This window comes from Gracilinanus agilis, chromosome 3 (genome assembly GCF_016433145.1).
Source record: "Gracilinanus agilis isolate LMUSP501 chromosome 3, AgileGrace, whole genome shotgun sequence".
Lineage (NCBI taxonomy): Eukaryota > Metazoa > Chordata > Mammalia > Didelphimorphia > Didelphidae > Gracilinanus > Gracilinanus agilis.
In genome coordinates this window covers 242,014,734-242,036,347 of record NC_058132.1, presented here as the reverse complement: position 1 = coordinate 242,036,347, position 21,614 = coordinate 242,014,734, and the positions used below count along the sequence as shown (strand labels likewise).

Below are 21,614 nucleotides of genomic sequence, written 5' to 3'. Positions count from 1 at the left end.
GCTGCAGTTTGGGCACTCAGGCTCTAAAAGGTTCACCATTATTGTCCTAATCCAGTGATGGGCAAACTTTTTAAAGAGGGGGCCAAAGGAGAGGAAATGCTCATCTGTCAGTCTGTTTCTAAGGGAACTCTTTCGAAGTTTCATTGTATTGTATCCTGCTCATTGTATTCTTCAGATTAGGAACAATGTTGGGCAGCTGGATAGAACATTTCAGGAGGCCACATCTGGCCCACTGGCCGTAGTTTACCCATCACTGCCCTAATCAATTCATACAAAAGCTAATGCAATAGCCTTCTGGTCAGCCTCCTTGTCTTGAGTATTTCCCCACACTCCAGTCCATCCTCCAATCAATAACAAAACGATCTTCCTGGAGCATAATATGATTATGATATCCCCTCCAGGACCTCCTATCTCCAGGATTGATTATAAAATACTTTAGTTTTTTTTTTTAATTAACTCTTTCCTTCTATCTTAGAACCAATACTAAGTATCAGTTCCAAGGTAGATGAATGGTAAGGGCTAGGCAGTGGGGATTAATAGTGACTTGCCCAGGGTCATATTAGCTAGGAAGTCTATGAGGCTAGATTTGAACCCATGACTTCCTGTCTCCAGGCCTGGTGCTCTATCCACTGAGCAAACTAGTTGCCCTTTTGTTTGACTTTGAAAGCTGATCATAGCTTGGTCCCTTCCTATCATTCAAGGGTTGTTTTTTTTTTTTTTTTTTTTTTGTTTTGTTTTTTTTTACACATTTTATTGCTCTCCATTTTCTATACACTTCAGTAACAGTTGACAATTTTGCTGTTCCCTGCACAAGACATTCCATCTCTGGACTCTCTGTCTTGTCATTGACTGTCCCTCATGCTGGAATGCTCTCCCTCCTTATCTCTACCTTCTAATTTCCCTGGCTTCTTTCAAGCCTCACCTCAAATCTCACCTTCTAAAAGAATCCTTTCCTGGGCCTCTTAATACTAGTGCTTTCTCTTTGAGATTACTCCCAAACCTCCCCGCATTTATCTTGTTTATACCCAGTTATCTGCAAGCTACATACCCCATCAGTCTGTGAATACCTCAAGAACAGGGACTTTTTTTGCCTTTAACTCCTCTTAACTTAGAATAATGTCTAGCACAAAGCAGACATTTAATACACACTAATTGACTTGACTTGTCTTGAGAAAGCACTATCTAAGTATACTTAGGTCCCGAAGGCATTAAATAATGACAAAGCAGACATGGTCAGAGAACATATTTTTGTAGTGAGCCCAACATAAATCTCAAAAACTAATACGTGGTACGTGGAATTTGATTGTTTCTAAAGGAGCTACATTTACAATCTAAATACAGATAGTAGATATCTCCCTTTAAGGTATTTTTCAGTGTAAGTTTCTTCAATGTTTTAGTATTTTCTCTACATCTGCAACTACCTCATACTGTCAAGTATGCTTGTACATAATAAGTTTTTACATAGTACATAGTAAATTTGCAGCAAACTGAAACATTTTAAAGGATGCATTCTTGAGGCCCTTGTCTGAGGGGGTGGTTGAGGAGTAGGGATCCATTCATTAAAAGTATATAAGATATGAGATTTAAAAAATTATATATGCATATATATTCTAAAGAGAACTACATACATATATAGATATATATCAGTATAGATTTTATGGTGAACTATTTGTATGTTATAGTGAAAAATTATTTTATTCTATTGCTTAAATTATTACTCTATTCTATCTTATTGCTTAAATCTTAGTACTATAAAGCTGTTACATGGTCATTATAACCATAATGAGCACTAATATTTCTCTTTGAAACTATCTGAAACAGACTTAAATTTCATTGCTTGACAATGACTATGGGCTACAGGAAACCAGAAGACACTTTGTTATAGTAATCCTTCTCTCTCTTTCTTTTTCTCATAATTTACATTCCCTTGGCTGATAATCTTTTTAAAAGATCCATAAGTATAGATAAAAGAGATAAAAATTAGTAAGCAAATGAAACAAGTGATTGTGAGAAGAATCCATTTAAAGGAAGCAAATCTAGAAATGTAACATAATTTCTTTACTTATAAATACAATTAACATTTCTATTTAAATAAATCTATTAAGCAATTTAAAAGCAAATCCACAGAGGCTGGAAAAGCAGAATAAAGGATTTTAAATTCCCACATGGAAAGAGACACAAAGGGGCCAAGTAGGATTAGTGTCAGGTAACACCCCTTCTGGTCACTGCACCAAGTTTAATATGTTAGTGTTCTTCAAAGTCAGTCAAGTGTGCAATGAAAGATATCTTAATCATTAAGGTTTTTAATATTATATATTCTAAACTTGTTCTTTTAATATTAGCATTAATAAGCCTCTGTGATATCTATTTAAGCTTTTCTTCACAAAGTCCTTTTTCATTTGGTAAAAAGATACCCTGAGCCAAAGAATGGACATTTTCCCTTAAAAGAGAATTCTCCTAACCAAATCAATGAAAAGGCTGGCAGAGATCATGAGTTTATCAAAGCCATTCTTTTGCTTTTAGACATGGCTATAATTAGACTATCCCAGACACAAAAGAATTTCTTATTTTTCAAGAACTCCACAGTCACCCATTCCAATGTTTAATAAGTCTCGCCATTAGGAAATTCTTTCTTTTTAGGCAACCTAAAACCCTCGTGCTGTAACCAAATCCTTTTCTGTCTTGTATGATCCTTGGTGGAAACAGGGAACAACTGGTGTCCACCTGATGTGGAAGTGACCTTCCTATACTTATATTCTTCTTCTTTGGTGACATAATCCTGTTTTTTTAAACTATTCTTCCTAAGTTTTGTTTCCTAATCCTTTAATCATTTTTAAGGGCTTCCTCTCCAAATAATAGCTTTCTTTAATTTTATTACTTAAGGAATCAAAATGAAATCTGATTTAAATTGAAGTAATACTTTATAATGTTTTTGAAATGCTGAAAAATCTGTGGACAATATGCTGCACTTTATGCCATAGCTGCCCTGGATATGTCTTTATGAATTGCTTTCTTCTAACAGTTATACAAAGTAAAATGAATGAGGAAATTATTTGGAAAAGTTGCGCTTGTCAGTGTTTTTTTTTTTGTCAAATAGTTTAGGGATTTTAAGAGAATTGCCAGGACAATTACATTAATTTTTGGCTTCCCTTTGCATGTATAGACATCAGATATACAAAGAATAGAGACTACTACTAATACTCAAAAGACCGAAAGTTCATCAAAACTTCTTAATATTTTGACAAAAGTAAAGTGTATCTCTTTATACATCTGGACAACTGAAAACTAATTTAATTTTGCTAATATCATCAGATGATCTTTTAGTACCTGATTTGCATTCCAAGCTTCTCAGAGTGCTAAGCACTTGAGGGTTAAAAATAGCTTCAGAGAAACACTAGAAGAGCAAATCTGCCCAGAAGTTATCTCTACCACTTACTCAATTGCCTGAAATGGAATGTCAAGCCTCTTAATCCCCTTATATGCAGAATACAAGATGGCATGAAAAGAATCAGGAAATCACTAAACTCAGTATATATTACTAAACAAGTTATCTAGGCAGAGAGAACTTAGTTGTCTTTTTTTTTCCCTGATGTGTCAAGCAAATTATTACTTGTGAAATTTCGAATTCCCTTCATACTCAAACTTTGCCATAAATATTTTTAATGCAAATGTATATTGTAGTCAAAAGTGACTTGGTAGAAACCAGTAACAAACAAGAGTTTGTTGGAACTGGCAGTTGGAAGGCATAGGAAATACACAGATAAAAGGTATAAAGAGATTATAAAGAAGGAAGGAGGGAGCAATAACTCAAGAGGAACAGAATATTGGAAAATAAATAAGGAAAAGAGAGAAGCAGAATGTTGGAAAGGAAAAAAAGGAAAAGGAGATTACGGTCTCCAACAATAAGAATTTTTACCTTCTCACTAGGCTCTAGCTTCTTTCCTTGTAGGTACCACTCCACTGGGATATCCTCATAAGATAGCTCACAATCAAAAGTTGCTGTTTCACCTGCAGTCACTGTTACATCCTTTAGAGGCCTCAGTAGTCCAATCACTCGAGCTTTGGAAGAAAATATCAATGTCTTTGAACTACTCATTTTTTTTTTTAAGAGGAAAAACCTCGCCACTATTCCTTAATTATTTATCTACATGGTGGCGTTCTTCAGTCGAGAAAACACCATAATGCTGTAGCTATTTACACTCTTAAATGAACATAGTGCCCAAGGATTCAGCAGAGGGAAGGTTTGGTCACTGGAGAGCCTCTATTTGTAAGGCCCCTTTCTTTATGATGACAAAGTCAGCAAGAAATCTGCACTGCATCTGTCTCTCTGCCAAGCTCCAAGTTGCTCTTGCTACATAAGGTATGTGACTTCCAAAATAACTACAAATAGGATTGGAAGACGACAAGTGGCCCACAACCATGTGGCCTGTCCTTGTCCATCAGACTCTTAGCACCTTCCAAAGATGTCAGCTTAATCTACCCTCTAATCCTGGTCTGAAATGCCAACATAGCAAAAATTTTCTTTGGAAAAGTTCTACTTCAACTTGTCATGTAAAACATGAAGAAATTTAGGAATATTGGTGAGGATTTTCATTCTGTATTGACTTCTATGGTTCTGCATGAACTATTAATGATGAGGACATAGACTAATTCTGTTTTACTATATAAAGGATATAATTGAGAACCAGTTAATTAAAAAAAATTTAAGCAAAAATATTAGGGGAAACTGAACCAGACTCTTCCCAAAATGACTAATGCATAAGTAGAATAGAACAAGTGCATTTATTAAATGATTTCCTTTAAATGCCTGCCTCTGCTAAAATTTATGATTCAACTAATTTCACATTTTCTACCAAGCGTCTTACTTCTCTCAAGAAGATTAATACATAGTTCTCACTTGGGTAGCATATATACCAAGATTACCACTTACGTTTAACTCGAAGATGAGCACTAGATTTGACATTGGCAGCTTGGAAATCCACCCCACCAGTTTGATCCAACCGGCAGTTATGAAGAATGAGGAAGTGCATTTTGCCTTCTTCCTTAATTTCACAATCCTACAAGGAAAGGAAATGAATTCAAATTTGTTTGGAATTTTCTCAAGGCTTATATCTATAAATGCTACCAATAAATGACAAGTTGAAATGATTCTTTACATTTAAAGTATAGCATTTGTTTGAATCTTATTATAAGAATTTTCAAAAAATTCACTCATATATTATCAACATCCCATATATCACGTTGGCTCAAAAATTAAGTGTAGAATTATTTTCTTTAATAACCTTGACATTAAATGTTGGACTTGTGCCACTCTAATAACCCTCAGTGATGAAGTGGATAAAACAATGGGCTAGAAGTTAGGCAGACCTGAATTCAAATACAACTATTAGACATTGAACAATTACTTAGCTTTTGTTGCCTCAGTTTCCTCAACTGTAAAATGAGGCTAATACCTACTTCCCCAGGTTGTGGGGATCAAATGAGGTATTTAGAAAGTGCTTAGTATAGTGCCTAACACATTGAAGATGCCATATAAATGCTAACATTCATCATCATCATCAGTGGTAGCCAGTGATGCCCTCTGCCATATAGCAGCAATACAGATTTTGGTTACGAAAGTTATTTTTCACTGCCTTTTCCCCTTAGTGTTATCTCAGCAAGCATCATTTAGACTAGAATTGCTAAGTCATGAAGTCAATTTTATAAAAAAGTACACTGCTGTCATTTTCAATGAGGCTTCAAATATGTTAAATATACTTCTCACTAGTTGTGGAAAATATTAAATTTTACAGATGAAAAAATAAGCTAGAATAAGGTGAAAAAATATCCCCAACTTGACTTGGTTATGTGTTTCAATCCCTTGTTCATAAACTCAGGTCAGCTTCTCTGGCTCAAAATTTAGTAAGGAAACTAATCTCCTGTCATTTTAAACTCCCTGCACTATAACTTTTCTCAAGTCTCCTCCTTGCTTCACTCAGCTTCTCAGTGTGGTGTTGACAAGTTCAAAAATATTCTTACAGGTGTCTGGAGTAGCGGCTCCCCTTTCAGTTTCCAGTTGGCATGGATATCCTCCTCAGAGATTTCAGTTTCAAAGCGAGCAGTCTCTGTTTCTATCACCTCCACACTGTACAGAGGTCGTACCAACTTAATTTCCCGATCTATAAAAGTTTAAGGGTCAACAAATGCCATTAGCTGTTAGCAATAACAAGAACATAGAAAATGGGAGTAAAACACAATGAACATGATCTCACCTTCAATGTCAAGTTTGGCAGAGGTCTTATCAGTCCCACAGTCACAGGTGTACTGGCCAATATCTGATTTCAGGGCTTTCTTTAATATTAACATTCTCTTCTTGCCATCTGCCTTGATGACAACATTTTTAGATGGAGTTATTTCCTTTCCATCCTTAAACCATTTCACGGGTGCATCTGCCTTGCTGATTTCACACTGCAGGACTACTTCATCTTTCTCTACTCCAGTATAATCTTGAAGTTTTCCAGTAAAATATGGATCGCCCTCTGTAAATAAGGTACAAGCAAAATTTTACTATTAATTGTTTAGAAAAATAAATGTTCTATTGAAAATCTCAAATGAAGTTCACAGAAGTAAGGCTTTTAAAATTAAGCAAATAGTAAATTACCCAATATCTGTTACATATTCATATGTAAAAGATAATTTTAAAATCTGGAAAGGGAATCAATGAGCTGAATATGTATGAAAACTGAACTCATTTATTAATGGATTTATACTAATATCTATTTGGAAAAGTAATGCCAGATATCTTTTTGCTACTAACTTCTTGGCTGGTCTATTTAGAAACAGAGTGGGAAGGCATCTTATATAGTAATCTATACCTAAGCATTAACATTTCCCACAAATGGTCACCCTTTTACTGCGTACTTCCACTTGACCTCTAAGACGGGCAGGCCAAGTATTGCCTAAGTCTGCCCATTCCTCTTCTGCACAGCATTAACTTTTAGAGTACTTTTTCTTTACATAAAGTTGAAATGTGACTGAAAATCCCATGTCTTTCCTTAGTTCTGCTCTCTTCAGCTAAGTGGAACAAATAAAATTCCTGATCCACAGGATAACCCTTTAAATACTTAAAGAAAGCAACCATATTTCCCCTAAATTTAGATTTACTCAGAATTAGAAGGGGAAGAAAGGGAATAAACATTTATAAAGCATTGCCAGACACTTTTTTAAAAAGCGTCTCATCTGATCCTCATTACATCTCTGCAAAGTAGGTGCTATTATTATTCCCATTTTTCAGGTAAACGGGTTAAATGGTTTGCCCTGAGTCACACAGTATTTGGGGTTGGGCCCGAACTCAGGTCTTTCTTACTCTAGGCTTGCTACTCTGTCCACTATACCACCTAGCTACCATTGATCCAAAATATTCTCACAATAGTTTCCATAGGCTTCCTTATAAATCTTAAGTGAGTTAAAGAGAATTACATTTAACCTAATTACACCAGGATTCTAATTTCTAATGCTCAGAATAGTATTCTAGTCTACTTCTATTGTCCAATACTTGCTTTATAATCACTTATTGGTATTAAACTCAAAAGTGGGATGAGAAAAAAGAATAAATTATTAGGTTTATTAGCACTTGTTATGTATTATGTCAAGCTAAAAAAATTCTCTGAAAACGCACTGCTAGCAGATAGAGGGTATTTTAATTCCTCATTAAAAGATGGTATAATTCAGCACAATTACTGCTAGATTATAATTCTGATTTCAACTGGACATTTTGCTGGTTTGGGCAAGATACTTCATTATGAAATACCTTCATTTTTCTAGATGAAAAATATTTTGAAAAAAAAAAACTCAAGCCTTCCCCCTCCCAAACTGATAATTTAAGAAATGCAACAAAAATAGACTTTTACCAGCCACTTACCAAGCACAGTAAGTTTGGCTTCAGAAGTTATCCCCATAGCTTCAACTTTGATTTGGGATGTGTCATCAATAGTGAGGTCTTTGAATGTGATGGAATGAGTCTTGCCTTCATCATGCATTGAAACCAACTTGCTGGTATGCAGTCGTTGGTCATTTTTGAACCAGCTAACTGGGATGTTGTCATGGGATAGTTCTACAGTAAACACAGCACTTTCCCGTTCTTTGGCTGTCACATCCTTGAGAGGAGTGAGGAATTTGAGACGAATTCCTAAAACAGAAAGAAAAAAAATTATTTTTTCTAACACTTAGGGAAATACCTTATTCCCTATAATGTATTGTTATTATTATTATTAAAACCCTTACATTCTCTTAGAATCAATACTGTGTATTGGTTCTAAGACAAAAAAGTAGTAAGGACTAGGCAATGGAGTTTAAGTGTCTTGCCCAGGGCCACACAGCCAGTAAGTATCTGAGTCCAGATTTTTATAATGTATTATATATAATAGGGAAAAACACTTAAAGGGAAATAAAAGCAAAAAATAAAGTTTCAAAAGCACCAAGTAATAAAGACAAACCTTCAATGATCAGCTTGCCACTTGTTCTCTTGTCTTCAGCCTCAAACATATATTTTCCCTCATCTTCAAAAGCAGCTGACTTGATAACCATTGAGTGCCTGGTTCCATCCTTTATAAGTTCAACTTTGTCATCACTTGTGATTTCCTGAGTGCCTTTCAACCAGCGGAATGTTTTGGGCTCCCTGGATACCTCACATTCAAATTTGGCTTCATCTTTCTCAAAGACTTTGACATCGCTGAGTGGGGTAATGAAGATGAGTGGAAGTTCTATGACAAAAATTCAAAAGAAGTAGGTTCATCAATATGCTCCCATTCATAGGCCCATTCTATTCATGGGCTTACAAGGACATTTTGCTAAGAACATAGAAACCATCAATGGTAGGTTAACCATACCTTTCACTTTAAGATTAGCTGCAGATTTTGCATTGGCAGCCTGGAAGGAAACTTCTCCTGTCATATCTAATTGGCAGTTATAAAGGACTAAAACGTGTTTCTTTCCATCTTCAATGATTTCACAGTCCTGTCAGGGCGGGGATTTGGAGAGAAAAAGGAAAAGGCCAATTTTCATAAGTTGATGCTTGAGTCAAGCAAAGGAATTTCATTTGAGCATATCTTGTATTATCTAAGCAACCTGGCAAATACCACTTTCCACCCCAAACTCCCAAGTAATCTGGGCTTACTGGAGAAGCAGTCAGAGGTTCTCCTTTGAGCTTCCACTGGCCATGAACATCAGGTTCAGAAAGTTCAATTTCAAAGCGTGCTGTTTCTCCAACAAACACTTCTACTCCATATAGAGGTTTTTCCACTTTTATTAATCGAGCTAAAATGATAAAAAATACACAGTTTCATTAACCTGATCGAATCAGTTATGAGGTTCAGGTTATGTCAGATTTAGATTTCTCTGGAACTCACCCTCAACGTTGACATTGGCTTTTGTTACATCAGTCCCACAATCACAAGAATATTCTCCTTTATCTTTAAGCTCTGTCTTCTTGATTTTTAATATGCGCCGCAGGCCATCTGTCTTGATGGAATATTTGGTGGAAGGGGTAATTTCTTCTCCATCCTTGAACCACTTTACAGGCACATCTTTGCTGACTTCACATTTGAGGACAATCTCATCTTTCTCAGTTCCAGTATAATCATGTAACTTCACAGTGAAGTATGGATCAGCCTCTGTAAGAGACACATTCAGAATGAAGTAGGTTATATATATATATGTATATATATACACACACACACATACGCAAGAGGATGAGAATCTATCCCAAAATTTCTTAAACATTCAGAATTGTTATCATTGAAAATCTTGAATCATAGAACAGTTTAAAATCAGTTCACGTTACCTAAGACCTTTAGATGGGCAGTGGAATTCAAGTTCTTGACCTGAGCCTTTATCTGGGATATATCATCAAGTGTCACTTCTCTCATTTCTAACTTGTGAGTCTTGCCCTCTGAAGAGATGAGCACTGTTCTGCTTGTGTGGAGTTTGACATCATTTTTAAACCAGGTTACATGCATCTTTTCATGAGAGAGTTCACAGACAAAAGTAGCTGTTTCTCCTTCTTTCACAGTTTGGTCCTCCAGAGGTGACATGAATTTCAACCTTATACCTAAAATGTAAAAATGAAGAATAAATGTCTGCATACCTCAAAAATTCGATCCTTCACCTTGGAAAGCAAAGCAAAAAGAAAGCTAGATACCATAGTGCCTAGCAGTAGGACTTGTACATAATACATGCTCAACAAATACCACTGAATGAATGAATTTTTTCTTGGCATTTTGTCTTCTCATATGTATCTCCCATGGGGAAAGTAATCATATAAAATATGGATAGTCTAATAATTAAGCATGACTATAATGTTCCTGGATAACTTTTTAATCTGTGACACAGATTTCATGATGTTCAGACCTCATGAGCACATATGTGTAGTTTGTTAAACTTATATATGAATAGTAACTTACCTTCCACAAATAACCTGGCTGAGGTCTTTTTGCCATCGACTTCAGCTGTGTAGACTCCCTCATCATCAAATTGAGAATCATTTATGACAAGAATGTGTTTCTTTCCATCTGCAATGATATCAAATTTATCACTGGCTTTGATGATATCGGGTCCTTTAGACCATATAACGTTTGCCTCTCTTGTAAGAGCACATTCAAATCTAGCCTGCCGTCTTTCTGGAACAGTAACATCCTTTAGGGGCACAGCAAAGTCAAGTTCAATTTCTGAAAAACAAACAAACAAAACAAAAAATGTAAAGAATTAATATTTCAGGAATATAGAGAAAGGTAGAATAAAGTATTCTCAGTGAAAGCTAAAAGTCTTGTACCTTTCACAGTCAAAATGGCAGCTGTAAATGCATTGAATGCCTGATAAGAGACTTCCCCAGCTTGGTCCAATTTGACTTTGTGTAATGTTAGGAAACGTTTCCCTCCATCTGTTTTGATTTCACAAGTCTGGAAAAATGGCACAGTTTTGTTAGACCCTAGGTAAATAGTGGGACATTGCTAGAGAAATGCATTAAATGAAAATACATAGATTTAAAAAAATATCTAATAGAAAAACAAATTAAAATCACCTCTTAATAAATGTTCACACATAATAAAATTCTTTATAAGCTCTATATCGAACCACCACCTATCTTTGAAATTTTAGTGGTCCAATGGAACTTAATTATTAATGTTCCAGGTAATTCTTTAGGTTGATGCAGAAGTAATGACATAATTTAAAATATTATCATTCAAAATATATACTGTGTAGTCATTTAAACAATAGAAGGAAAAGGGTTGGAAAGGACCTCAATGGACAGATCCGACCAGTATATAAACTGGTTCAATTATTCCCTCTACAACATCCCCAACAAGTATCGGGGTAAGATAAGTAATGAATGGAACCTCTTTGAAGGCAAGAGCTGTCTTCATTTCTGTTTTTTCATTTTTAGGCACTAGTAGAAAAAATAAAGGCTCTTTGAATTGAATAATACCTTCCTTTTATGTCAATGAACCAATCAATAAATATTAAGTGCCTATTATCTGGGAATTCCTATACTAGGACCTGCTGACACAAAGTCAGAAATTAAATGGTCCCTAACCTTCGAGAGATTATGTTTTAATGCAAGAAACTCTATGTAGACTTACATGTGTATACAGAATATATATATATATATATATATATTTAATTCAGTTAGTTTGGGGAAGAAAGGCACTTTGGGGATCAGGAGAGGTTTAATGTAGAAAGTGGTACATGACTTCCATTTGGAAGGAAGCAAGGGATTCTGAGATGCAGAGGTAATGAGTAAGTGAATTTCAGGTATCAGAGTAAATTAGTGCAAAGGTGTGCCAGTGCAAAATGGGGGCCCATCCACCTGCAGTAGTAAGTAGACTGGTGTGTGTAAAGGGAAATAATGTATACAAAGTCTGGAAAAAGAGGAAGGGCCAGGTGATGAATAGCTCCAAGTAGAGGAGTTTACCTTTGATCTTAGAGGTGATACAGGATGGAACCACTGGAATTTATCAAATAGAAGAGTGACATGATCAGACCTCTGAATGCAGTAGCTAGGTGGCACAATGGGTAAAGTTTGGGACCTGAAGCCAGGAAGACCTAAGTTCAAATCCAGTCTCGGTCACTTACTGGCTGCATGACTCTAGGTGAGTCATCTAAACTCTATCTGCCTGAGTATTTTCATAGTGTTTTGAGGATCAAGTGAAATTATCTCAGCAAAGTGCTTTGCAAACCTTTAAAATTACTAGGTAAATATACACTATTATAATAATCATTAAAATTATAATAATAACAGTAATGAAATCACTTTGGTAATTATGTGGAAGATGTATTAAAATGAGTAGAGGCTTGAGGTAAGGTGAAACTATTGCAATAGAAGTTCTAAAGGGTCTGAATATAGGTTGTTATTGTATGAGTGGAGAGATGGATGGATGCATAGGGGAGATACAATGGGGAATATGGAAATAAAAATAACAAGACTGTCAGCTGATTGGATAGATGAAGTGAATGTGGGAAGTCAAGGATAATGTGGAAGGACAGGAATAGGGAAATTCTGTGCAGGGGGTTGGGTTAGCAAGAAAGATGGACACACCAAGTTTGAGATGTTGACAGGCTATCCAGTTTGAAAGCTAGGCAATCAATGATGCAAGAATGGAGCTCGAGAAAGAGACTGGGGAGATCTGGAGAGCCATCTGCACAGAGATGATCATTAAAGCTGTGGGAGCTGATGAAGTCACCAAGTGGAAGCATGGGAAGAAAAGAGAAGGAGATCCAGGACAGAAGCTTTGGGTAGACCCACAGTGGATAAGCATGATCCAGTAAAGGATACTGAGCAGCATCAGACAGGTCAGTCACACAGAACTAGGGGAGGGCAGTGTCAAAAATTTCATGTACTTTTTATCTCATTTGATCCTTGAAACAACACTGTCAGACATGGCAGGGGCTACTATGTCCTTGCCTCCCTCTCAGAATGTCCGCTATGTCCATTTATAAAGATGAGGAAATTGAAGGCCAGACCTTAAACAGTTGGCTAAGGGGGACCCACCATTCTGCCATTTATCTGGCAGGGCAGTTAGTGGGTGGCAGAGCCAGGCAAACCTAGGTCTTCCAACTCTAAGACTAGTTAATACTCTGTCTATTGCATCACACTGCTTTTCATATATTATCCTCCTGCTGTAAGTAACATATTTTTAAAAACTTTACCTTACATCTTAGAATCAATATTATGTATTGTCTCCAAGGCAGAAAAGCAAGAAAGTCTAGGCAATGGAAGTTAAGTGACTTGCCCAGGGTCACACAGCTAGGAAAAGTGTCTGAAGTCATATTTGAACCCAGAACCTCCCATCGTGTCTCAATCCACAGAGTCACCCAGCTGCCCCCTTGAAACACACTTTTAATTTTGAAATTACTCACAGGAGAAGGTCTCAGAACTTCTCCTTTCAGCTTCCATTCTCCAGGAACGTCTTGTTCTGAAATTTCTGCATCGAAGCTTGCACTTTCTTTCTCATAAATTGTCACATCCTCTATTGGTTTTAGTAGCTCAACCTCACGATCTGGAATGGGCAGGGGTGAGACCCATAATATTTTAGATGAAAGCATTCTTCATTTTATTGTATTTAATTGATTGATGCTGTAGAAAGGGTAATTTTATAGAAAATACTCATACCTCCAAGTGTCAGCTTTGCAGGGTATCTCTTCCCTTCAATTTCTATTGCATATTCATCGATATCTTCTGGCATGGCATTCTTGATTTTGAGGTAAAGATGATTTCCATCTTTCAGAATCTCAGTCTTATCAGTTGGTTCCATAGGAATTTCATCATACCCTTTGAACCACTTAAAGTTTGGTGTATCTTTTGCTATGTCACAGGTGAAAATAGCTGTACCTTTGGGTTTCACATGCTGGTCTCTTATAGGTTTTACCAACCATTCTCTTATGATTTCTGCATTCAAAAGGAATTGTAAAAAAAATTAGTATGGAAGCTATTGAATGAAATTACCTCATTGGTAATTACTTTAAAATAAACTCAATATCTATTAAGCATTTACTAATTTCACATTATTATGATCTACTAACTGATATTATGCAATAGGAAACAAATACAGACATGAAGCTGGTACATGGATTTAGGATGATACAAATAGATGAAAAGCATACGTGAAGGTAAAGACTTCAGCGCTTTTTAGATATAAATATCATACATGACAATTAGAATGTTGGTGGGGGCAGGGATAAAGCAATGCATTGCTATGTCTGAATAAGAGAGAAGGAAGAGAATAAACATTTATATAATAGCTGCTATGTGCTAGGCATTGTTCTAAGTGCCTTTATAAATATTAAATAAATATTAGGCATGAAGTTAGGGAGACTCATCTTCCTGAGTTCAAATCCAGTCTCAGACACTTACTAGTTGTGATGATTCTGGGCAAAGCATTTCACCCTGTTTGCCTTAGTTTCCTCATCTATAAAATGAGCTGGAGAGGGAAATGGCAAACTACTCCAGTATCTCTGCCAAGAAAACCCCTTGGGGTCATGAAACAACTAAAAATGACTGGACATTTTATTTGATCTTTACAACAACCCAGCGGGGTTGGTACTTTTATCCCCAGTTTACAATTTGGGAAGTGTAGTTCAAGTGACTTGTTCAAGATCAAACAGCCACTAAGTTATTTAAGGCAAGATTATGATTCTTCCTGACTCTAGGCCCTCTGTCCACTGTCTGCCAGCTGCCTCAGTGGAAGGGAGAAGGCATGATTTGATATGTTGCTTTAAATATAAAGGCAAACTTTAATGTACATTTAAATAATTTTAGTGGTATTTTAACTGCATTGAAGATATCTTTATTAGGAAGGTAAAGAAATCTTTTGTAGGAATGAAGTATGAATAGGATATTTAGGCTTAATTCTTAATTCTAGGCCTGGCTCTCTATCCACTGAGCCACCTAGCTGTCCCACTCTTTCACTCTCACTCCAAGATGCATGAAAGAAAACCCCCCAAGCAGTACTGACCTACTACATTTACACAAGATGAACACTCGAGATTGTTGGCATTTTCCACAGTGACGGTGTATGTTCCAGCATCATAATCATCTGCATCATTAATTGTGAGGGCACGAAGTAAACCAATGACACTTGGTACAATTTTGCCAGGTTTCTCCACAATGATCTTTCCATCCTTCCTCCAGACCACATCTCGCTCTTTGTTTAATTCACAGCTCAAGTATAATGGTTGTGTTTTAACCACAGTGACCTCTTCTTCTAGTGTTTTTACAAAACGCACCGGAAGTTCTGTGGAAGAAAATTTAAATATTATGCTCTATTACATTTCACCAAATTAGAAGTACTAAATCACTGTTTATAGTCAGTCAGCCAGCTAGCATTGATAAAGCTTCTATTTGTGTTAGGCACTGTACTAAGCACCAGACATAAAAAGAGAGAAGAAAAAAGCAATCCTTGATATGCAATGATGATGATAACTACTACTACTATTACCACCACCACCACTACTACTACAATTTCTGTAATACTATATGCCACTGCCTACTACTACTACTGCTACTGCTATTGCTACTATTATTAAGTAGAACTACTATTGTTATTACTACTCTTATTACTACTATTACCATACTACTATTACTACTTACGACTAGTGTTTATATAGCACCTACTATGTGGCAGGCACTGTTAATATTTTCTCATTTCATCTTCTCAATAATCCAGGGAGGTGGTTGTTATTAGTGTTCCCATTTTATAGATGGGGGAACTGAGACAAGCAGAAGTTAAGTGACTTATTCAAAGTCACCTAGTTATTAAGTGTAAGAGGCTGGATTTGAACTCAAGTCATCCTGACTCTAGGACCCTAGCTACTCTTTAGGAAAACATTGTCTAATCAGGGAGATGACACGCAAACAATTATGTACAAATAAGATATAGACAGGATAAATTAAGGGTAATCTCAGAGGGAAGGTACTGTAATTAAAGGAGGACTGAGAAAGGCTTCTTGCATTATTATTACAGTTATATATTTGTCCATATACATTATATATTTATTCATATACAAAATATAATTCACATTAGATGTCAAATCCTTCAAAAATAGTAATCATATTGCTTATAATTATACCTTAAAGTTGCCACAAAGCTATCAGGAAAAGCTGAATTTAAAGAATTTTAGAAAGGCTTGTGATTACCTTCAACAACCAGTTTTGCTGTGGAGGTCTTTTCTTTATTCCCCAGACGCAAAACACAAGTGTATTCACCAGCATCTGAAAGTTGGACATCAATGATATGCAGCTTTCTGTCTTTACCATCTGCGATGAACCTGTGTTTGGGGCTCTCACGGATATTGTTTCCATCCTTCATCCAGGTTGTGATGGCAGTGGAGGGGGAAACAAGACATTCAAAGATGGCGGAAGAACCAACGGACTCTGCTTCTGTCAGGACAATGTCTTTGATTTCTTTCACAAATTTCAAGGGCACTGCCTTCAATTGGTAGGTGAAAGGGGCCTCATCAGGAGGTTTCTCGCCCCCACTTCCTGGTCTCAGCTTTTTCTTTTCCATTTCTACTGGAGAAGGAGTCTTTTTGGCTACGCCTGATGGAGAAGAATACAAAGAAAATTACTTTACCTTGGAGATTTGGATTTGTAAGACTGGTTAGGATAGTTAAGCTATATATAAATGAGATTTTATATATAATATAACCCTGTTGCCAGTTTAGAAAATTGGTGATAAAACAGCAAAAAGGATGAGAAAAGAAAATTCAAAGCTAACCAACTGAAAGTTCACCTTCAATTTATATTGCCTACCTTTCAGCTGGAAGGATCATTTGATAATAAAAGATACCAAAAGAAACAACGGCTAATAAAAATATCTGATTATTTTATTTGTCATATATAAATATCGTGAATAAAAATGTGCATAAGTGCTTTTATATATTTATTACACTGAAGATTTGCAAGACCATGTATCTAATACTGGTTTTCCTAAGATGTTCACCTTTCCCAAAAGACATCTTTTTATCCTGTATATTATATAGAATTCTATGACTAATAGATTCAGATTCCTAAATGGTCTCAGTACAACATGCTAGTAATAATGAGCATGAGTAACTAACCCTCATCTCTGAGTATAAAGCTGAGGAATTTTTTATAGCAATCAATACTAAAATACAATCACAGAGACAAAGTTTTTGGTCTTTTGGTTTGTTTTACCTTTGATAGGACCTTTAGGTTTGGCTGCTTCCTCTTTAGGTGCTTTGGCTTCTGAAATAAAAAGGAAAAAAAAAAGAGTTAGAAAAATCTTAAATTTCTTTTATGTTGGCAAAAAAAGACAAACAGCATGTTCTTTAATATATATATTTACACCAAAAAAGAACCTATCCAAATATTTATACAACTTATGGATAGAATATTTTTAATGCCAAGAAGTATATTCTGGAATCAATTTGTTTAATCGAAACATCAAAATTTATATATTAATTAGAAGGAAAAAATGTAAAGCCTTGAAAAAGAAAATGATTATTTTACTCTGGATATTTTTCTTTCTACTCTCTTGGAAAATATACTGCAGTGTATTGGATATGAAACTGGCCTTAGAGTCAAGAAGAGCTGCATTCAAGTCCTGCCTCTGACATCTATTAATTATGTGATCCTGGGCAAGTCACTTAACTTCTCAGGGTTATAGGCAACTCTCTAAGACTATATTGTGCAAATGGAGGCAAGGTGTCTCACTGGATAGAGCATCAGGCCTTGAGTCAGTAGCTCCTGGGTTCAAATTTGACCTCAGTCACTTTCTAGCTATGTAACTCTGGGTAAGTCATTTAACCCCATTTACCTAGCTCTTGCTTTCTGTCTTAGAGTTGTTACTAAGTCAGAAAGTAAGAGTTAAAAAAAACTGTGTGTTGTAGAGGAGATTTTGACATGTATTGATAAATTACTCATTGAGAGTTCCTTACATCAATGAACTCATAGGTCTTAGTCCTTACCCTACTATTCTGCAAGCCTTTTTTCTTTGTCTTGGGTGGGGAAAGTCAAATTGTGAACTATTGGCCATAAGAAAAAAAATTGCTTCTAAGAAATGCAAGTGGGTCTCAGGGCAAACTGTGCATTAAAATGATTCGGTAAAAAGAGCACTGGGCTTAAGTCTTTAGCTGTGGAGTTCAAGCTCTGTTTCTGCCACTTTTGGACAAGTCTACACCTCATTTTCCTCTTCTGTAAAAAACAGAGGATTGGACTAGATGATCCAAAGGTCTCTTCCAGTTCTAATACTACAAGCTACAGAATCATGCTAGAATAAGTTACCAATGTATTTTTGAACAGAAATTAGAGATTGTAATGAGAAAATTTATGTTCTCATTTTGAGAAGGGAAATTGTTGTGAATGTCATCTTATGAGTGTACTTACTAAGGTCTAGTTATAAAGTTTTTTTTCTCTAAAAGTTTGATTTGCTTGAGAAAGGAGTTAAATCCTTGGAAATTCCTAAGAAGTCTGGGTAAGGAGGTAGGGAAAAAAAAGGCTTAAAATAGATGATTCCATCCCTCCTCCTCCTCCTCCTTCCTCACTCCTCCTCACCCCAGTGGCAGACCTCTGGAATGGCAAGTACATGAGTCATTCAGCTACTTAGAGATTCTAATTCCTGTGCCATGTCTAATAAAACCACATTCTGCCACACATCATGAATCCTTTCTCTTTTCTATATTTCTCAAATTAAAAACATATTCTTCCTAAGCTGCACCATTCAAGTAAAGAGGCAAATTGCCAAGTTACTCATCAATGTCTTTATCTTGGATAAGCACTATAGATGGACAGTGCCTGGGGCCTAGAATTTAGTAATAGGAGATCTAGCTGAAAAGCATTTGAGAAAATCTTCAATGCTTTTAATTACCCCTAACTATTCTATGCTACAAAAGCCAACCTCCTTAATATTAATATTCTTAAAGAAATGGTAATATGATGCAAAATCATGACACTTCATTTATTAAAAACCAAACTGACAAGTAAACCCAAAAGATAATGGAAAGATATCTAATGGACATAAGTGCATTGTAGTGCATTACTACCAATGACTCACTCATGGGAAATGGCATCAAAAGCATTGGAAAGGACGTGTATAACTGGAAAGGAAGGTTACATTGTCATGTAGTGAGAATAAGAGAGAACAGAGTTGATACATTGGGGTTCTTGAAATACAAAATAATCCCATGAATAAGATATTCTAGTCCAATGATCCTAGATCATCTAGTCCAATCTAGTTCACCTAGAACATTTGGAACATTTGGTGTATCCTCTGTGGAGGATTAATTTATCAAAAAGGTTAGAATAAGAATAGATGCAGAAGAATTAAGCTTTCCACTGGAAGAGAAGTCATCCATATGAATGAGACTGATGCTCTATCAAGTATCAGAATACTAAATTATCAATGCATTTTTCTAAAACATAATTCCTTCTCTCACTACTATGCTAATACAAATCATCATGAAGTAGAAATAATAATCATTGATTTGAAGTTAGCAATATCTATCATAAAAACTGCTTTGATGTTCTGGTTTAGAAAAGAAGAGCAAATCTGGAACTGGGTTCAAGCTTTAATTGTAACTAAACTATTAGTAGGTGGAATCAAACTTATTTGGAGAAAAGACAATGGCAAATCTGGAAAGAAAAAAATGAAATCATCTTAGAATAAGTAAAATAACCTTTTAAATTAAGAGTCAGTGTATTTTTAAAAACATAATTAGAAAGGGATTCTATTTCTAGCGTATTTTAATTGCATCGAAAAGAGCTCACACAGATATTTTCTGGCTATTCAAGTCTAAAAAATTGAGTTCAAATTCTTATATTTTAAATGAAGAAAATCAAATAAGTTGTATAAATGAAATGCATGACAATGAGGAATGCAACAAAATGTTTTTACTCAGTTTGCAAAATTTGCTATATCTTATTATTACTAGTTGTTTTACTTTCTACTTTTTGTGCTTCTGTCTTTGGCTTTTTGTTGGACCACTTATCATGCATCATCAGTGCAAATATATATGTTCAAGCTACATGAAATGTGGGACATCAATTTTTCAAGCAATGAAACAAAAATGAATTGCAAGTTGCCAGAGGATAAAACTTAGCACACAGCACAAAAGAAAAAAAAAAAAAGCCAAACTTAACTAAAAGCTCAAAGCCTGGCTGCTCTGCTGGCTTAATGCTCAGGTGGGCAAAGATATTTGAATGTGAATAAGACAATTCAAAAGACAGATGAACATTGCTAAAAGACATAGACAAAACTGACAAATGAACACAAATGGATCAAAGGACGATCCTCTCCAAAACCCAAGCATGTAGGATGATCTCTTTGCATGAGTTTGGATTAACCTTTCTCACCTCGCCTTTCATCAGACTTTCCTTTGGGCAGTTCATATTCTTCCCACTCCCAAATATTTTCTGAAAGACCACCAGAATCTTCAGAAAGTTCAGCCAATTCCAAGTCCCAGTTTATATCTTCTTCTTCCTCCTCTGATACATCCTCTTCAGGACTAAAATCTTTTATAAGATCAAGGTCCTTTTTAAAAACTGGAGGCTCTTCTACAACAAAGAATTTATTTTCAAATATCTTCGCTTTAAGAGTTTTATTTTCTTCCTTTTCACTTTCAGGCATTTTTTGAAATACCAGAACATTTTCCTGTGCTTTCTGCCTCTCAACCATGGAAAAATCGAGGGGAGCTGCCTTTGGAGACTTGGAATTTATAATATCACTTAGGTCATCTGATTTTTTAGCCTTTCCTAAGAAAGCCTCAACATCCTGTTCATTTGTTGAAATTATGCTTTGTTTTGGCTCAGGTTTCCATTTGTGTTCTTTTATATCTGATTTTGTTGTTACTGCGTGCCCTAAAATTTCTACTTCTACAGTTTCTAGATTTTCAACTTCTTTCTTTACTTGTGCTTCCAATATTGCCTTGGCTTCTATTTCCCCTCTATCTACTTCTTTGTCTTCCTTTTCTTTTTCTTTGAGTTCAAATGATTTTTTCTCTTGCAAAGTGTTATCTGTTTCCTTAGCCTCTGCAATAGGACCTTGACTTTCTTTGACTAAGTCTATAGCTTTCTTCAAATCAGATGTTGTTATATGGACTTTTCCTTCAATTACCTGGTCAACTTCCTTTATCTTTTTTGGAGGACTAATTAAATCATCCCCATAAATGCTGTCATCTTTCATCTGGCCATAACTATTTTTTGGCTTTTCTAGTACATCAATGTTCTTTTTTGTTTTCTGAAGGATCTGAAGTTTTTCTTCAGAAATTCCTTCTCCTCTATTTCCCTGAGGCTCAGTATCTTTATATCTGAGGTCAGATTTCCCTCTGGAGATTAAACTGATCTTTTCAGGAGATTCTGGGACTTGTTCCCTTAAGAGAATCTCTTCTGTTTCTTTTAGTGGAAGATCAGTCTCCTTGGATGACTGGGTTTCTTCATCTTCCTTATAAGCACCTATTTTCATTTCCTCATTCCATTCTTTTGAAATTCTTTCATTAAATTCAACAGCTGCACAAATGACTTTATCTTCCACGTTTATTGTCCCCATTCTTCTTTTAGCCACATCTTCCAGGGCATTGAGCCCTGTTAGAGTTAGTTTTGAAGGAACAAGAGTACTTTCCTGTTC

The 21,614-nt window shown here is 35.7% G+C and overlaps 1 protein-coding gene across 1 annotated transcript in view; it reads right to left on the bottom strand.

Moving 5' to 3' along the window:
• TTN (titin) overlaps positions 1-21,614 on the bottom strand; it is a 328,387-nt gene that overhangs the window by 104,750 nt on the left and 202,023 nt on the right. The window contains exons 175-191 of the mRNA XM_044669742.1: positions 17,189-17,239; positions 16,169-16,570; positions 14,988-15,266; positions 13,646-13,921; positions 13,393-13,532; positions 10,808-10,934; positions 10,440-10,703; positions 9,821-10,087; positions 9,387-9,650; positions 9,155-9,294; positions 8,868-8,994; positions 8,475-8,741; positions 7,901-8,167; positions 6,252-6,518; positions 6,019-6,158; positions 4,931-5,057; positions 3,917-4,059 (exon numbers count right to left, since the gene is read on the bottom strand). Of these exons, the coding sequence (XP_044525677.1) occupies positions 3,917-4,059; positions 4,931-5,057; positions 6,019-6,158; positions 6,252-6,518; positions 7,901-8,167; positions 8,475-8,741; positions 8,868-8,994; positions 9,155-9,294; positions 9,387-9,650; positions 9,821-10,087; positions 10,440-10,703; positions 10,808-10,934; positions 13,393-13,532; positions 13,646-13,921; positions 14,988-15,266; positions 16,169-16,570; positions 17,189-17,239 (3,548 nt within the window). The remainder of the gene's footprint in view (positions 1-3,916; positions 4,060-4,930; positions 5,058-6,018; positions 6,159-6,251; positions 6,519-7,900; positions 8,168-8,474; positions 8,742-8,867; positions 8,995-9,154; positions 9,295-9,386; positions 9,651-9,820; positions 10,088-10,439; positions 10,704-10,807; positions 10,935-13,392; positions 13,533-13,645; positions 13,922-14,987; positions 15,267-16,168; positions 16,571-17,188; positions 17,240-21,614) is intronic.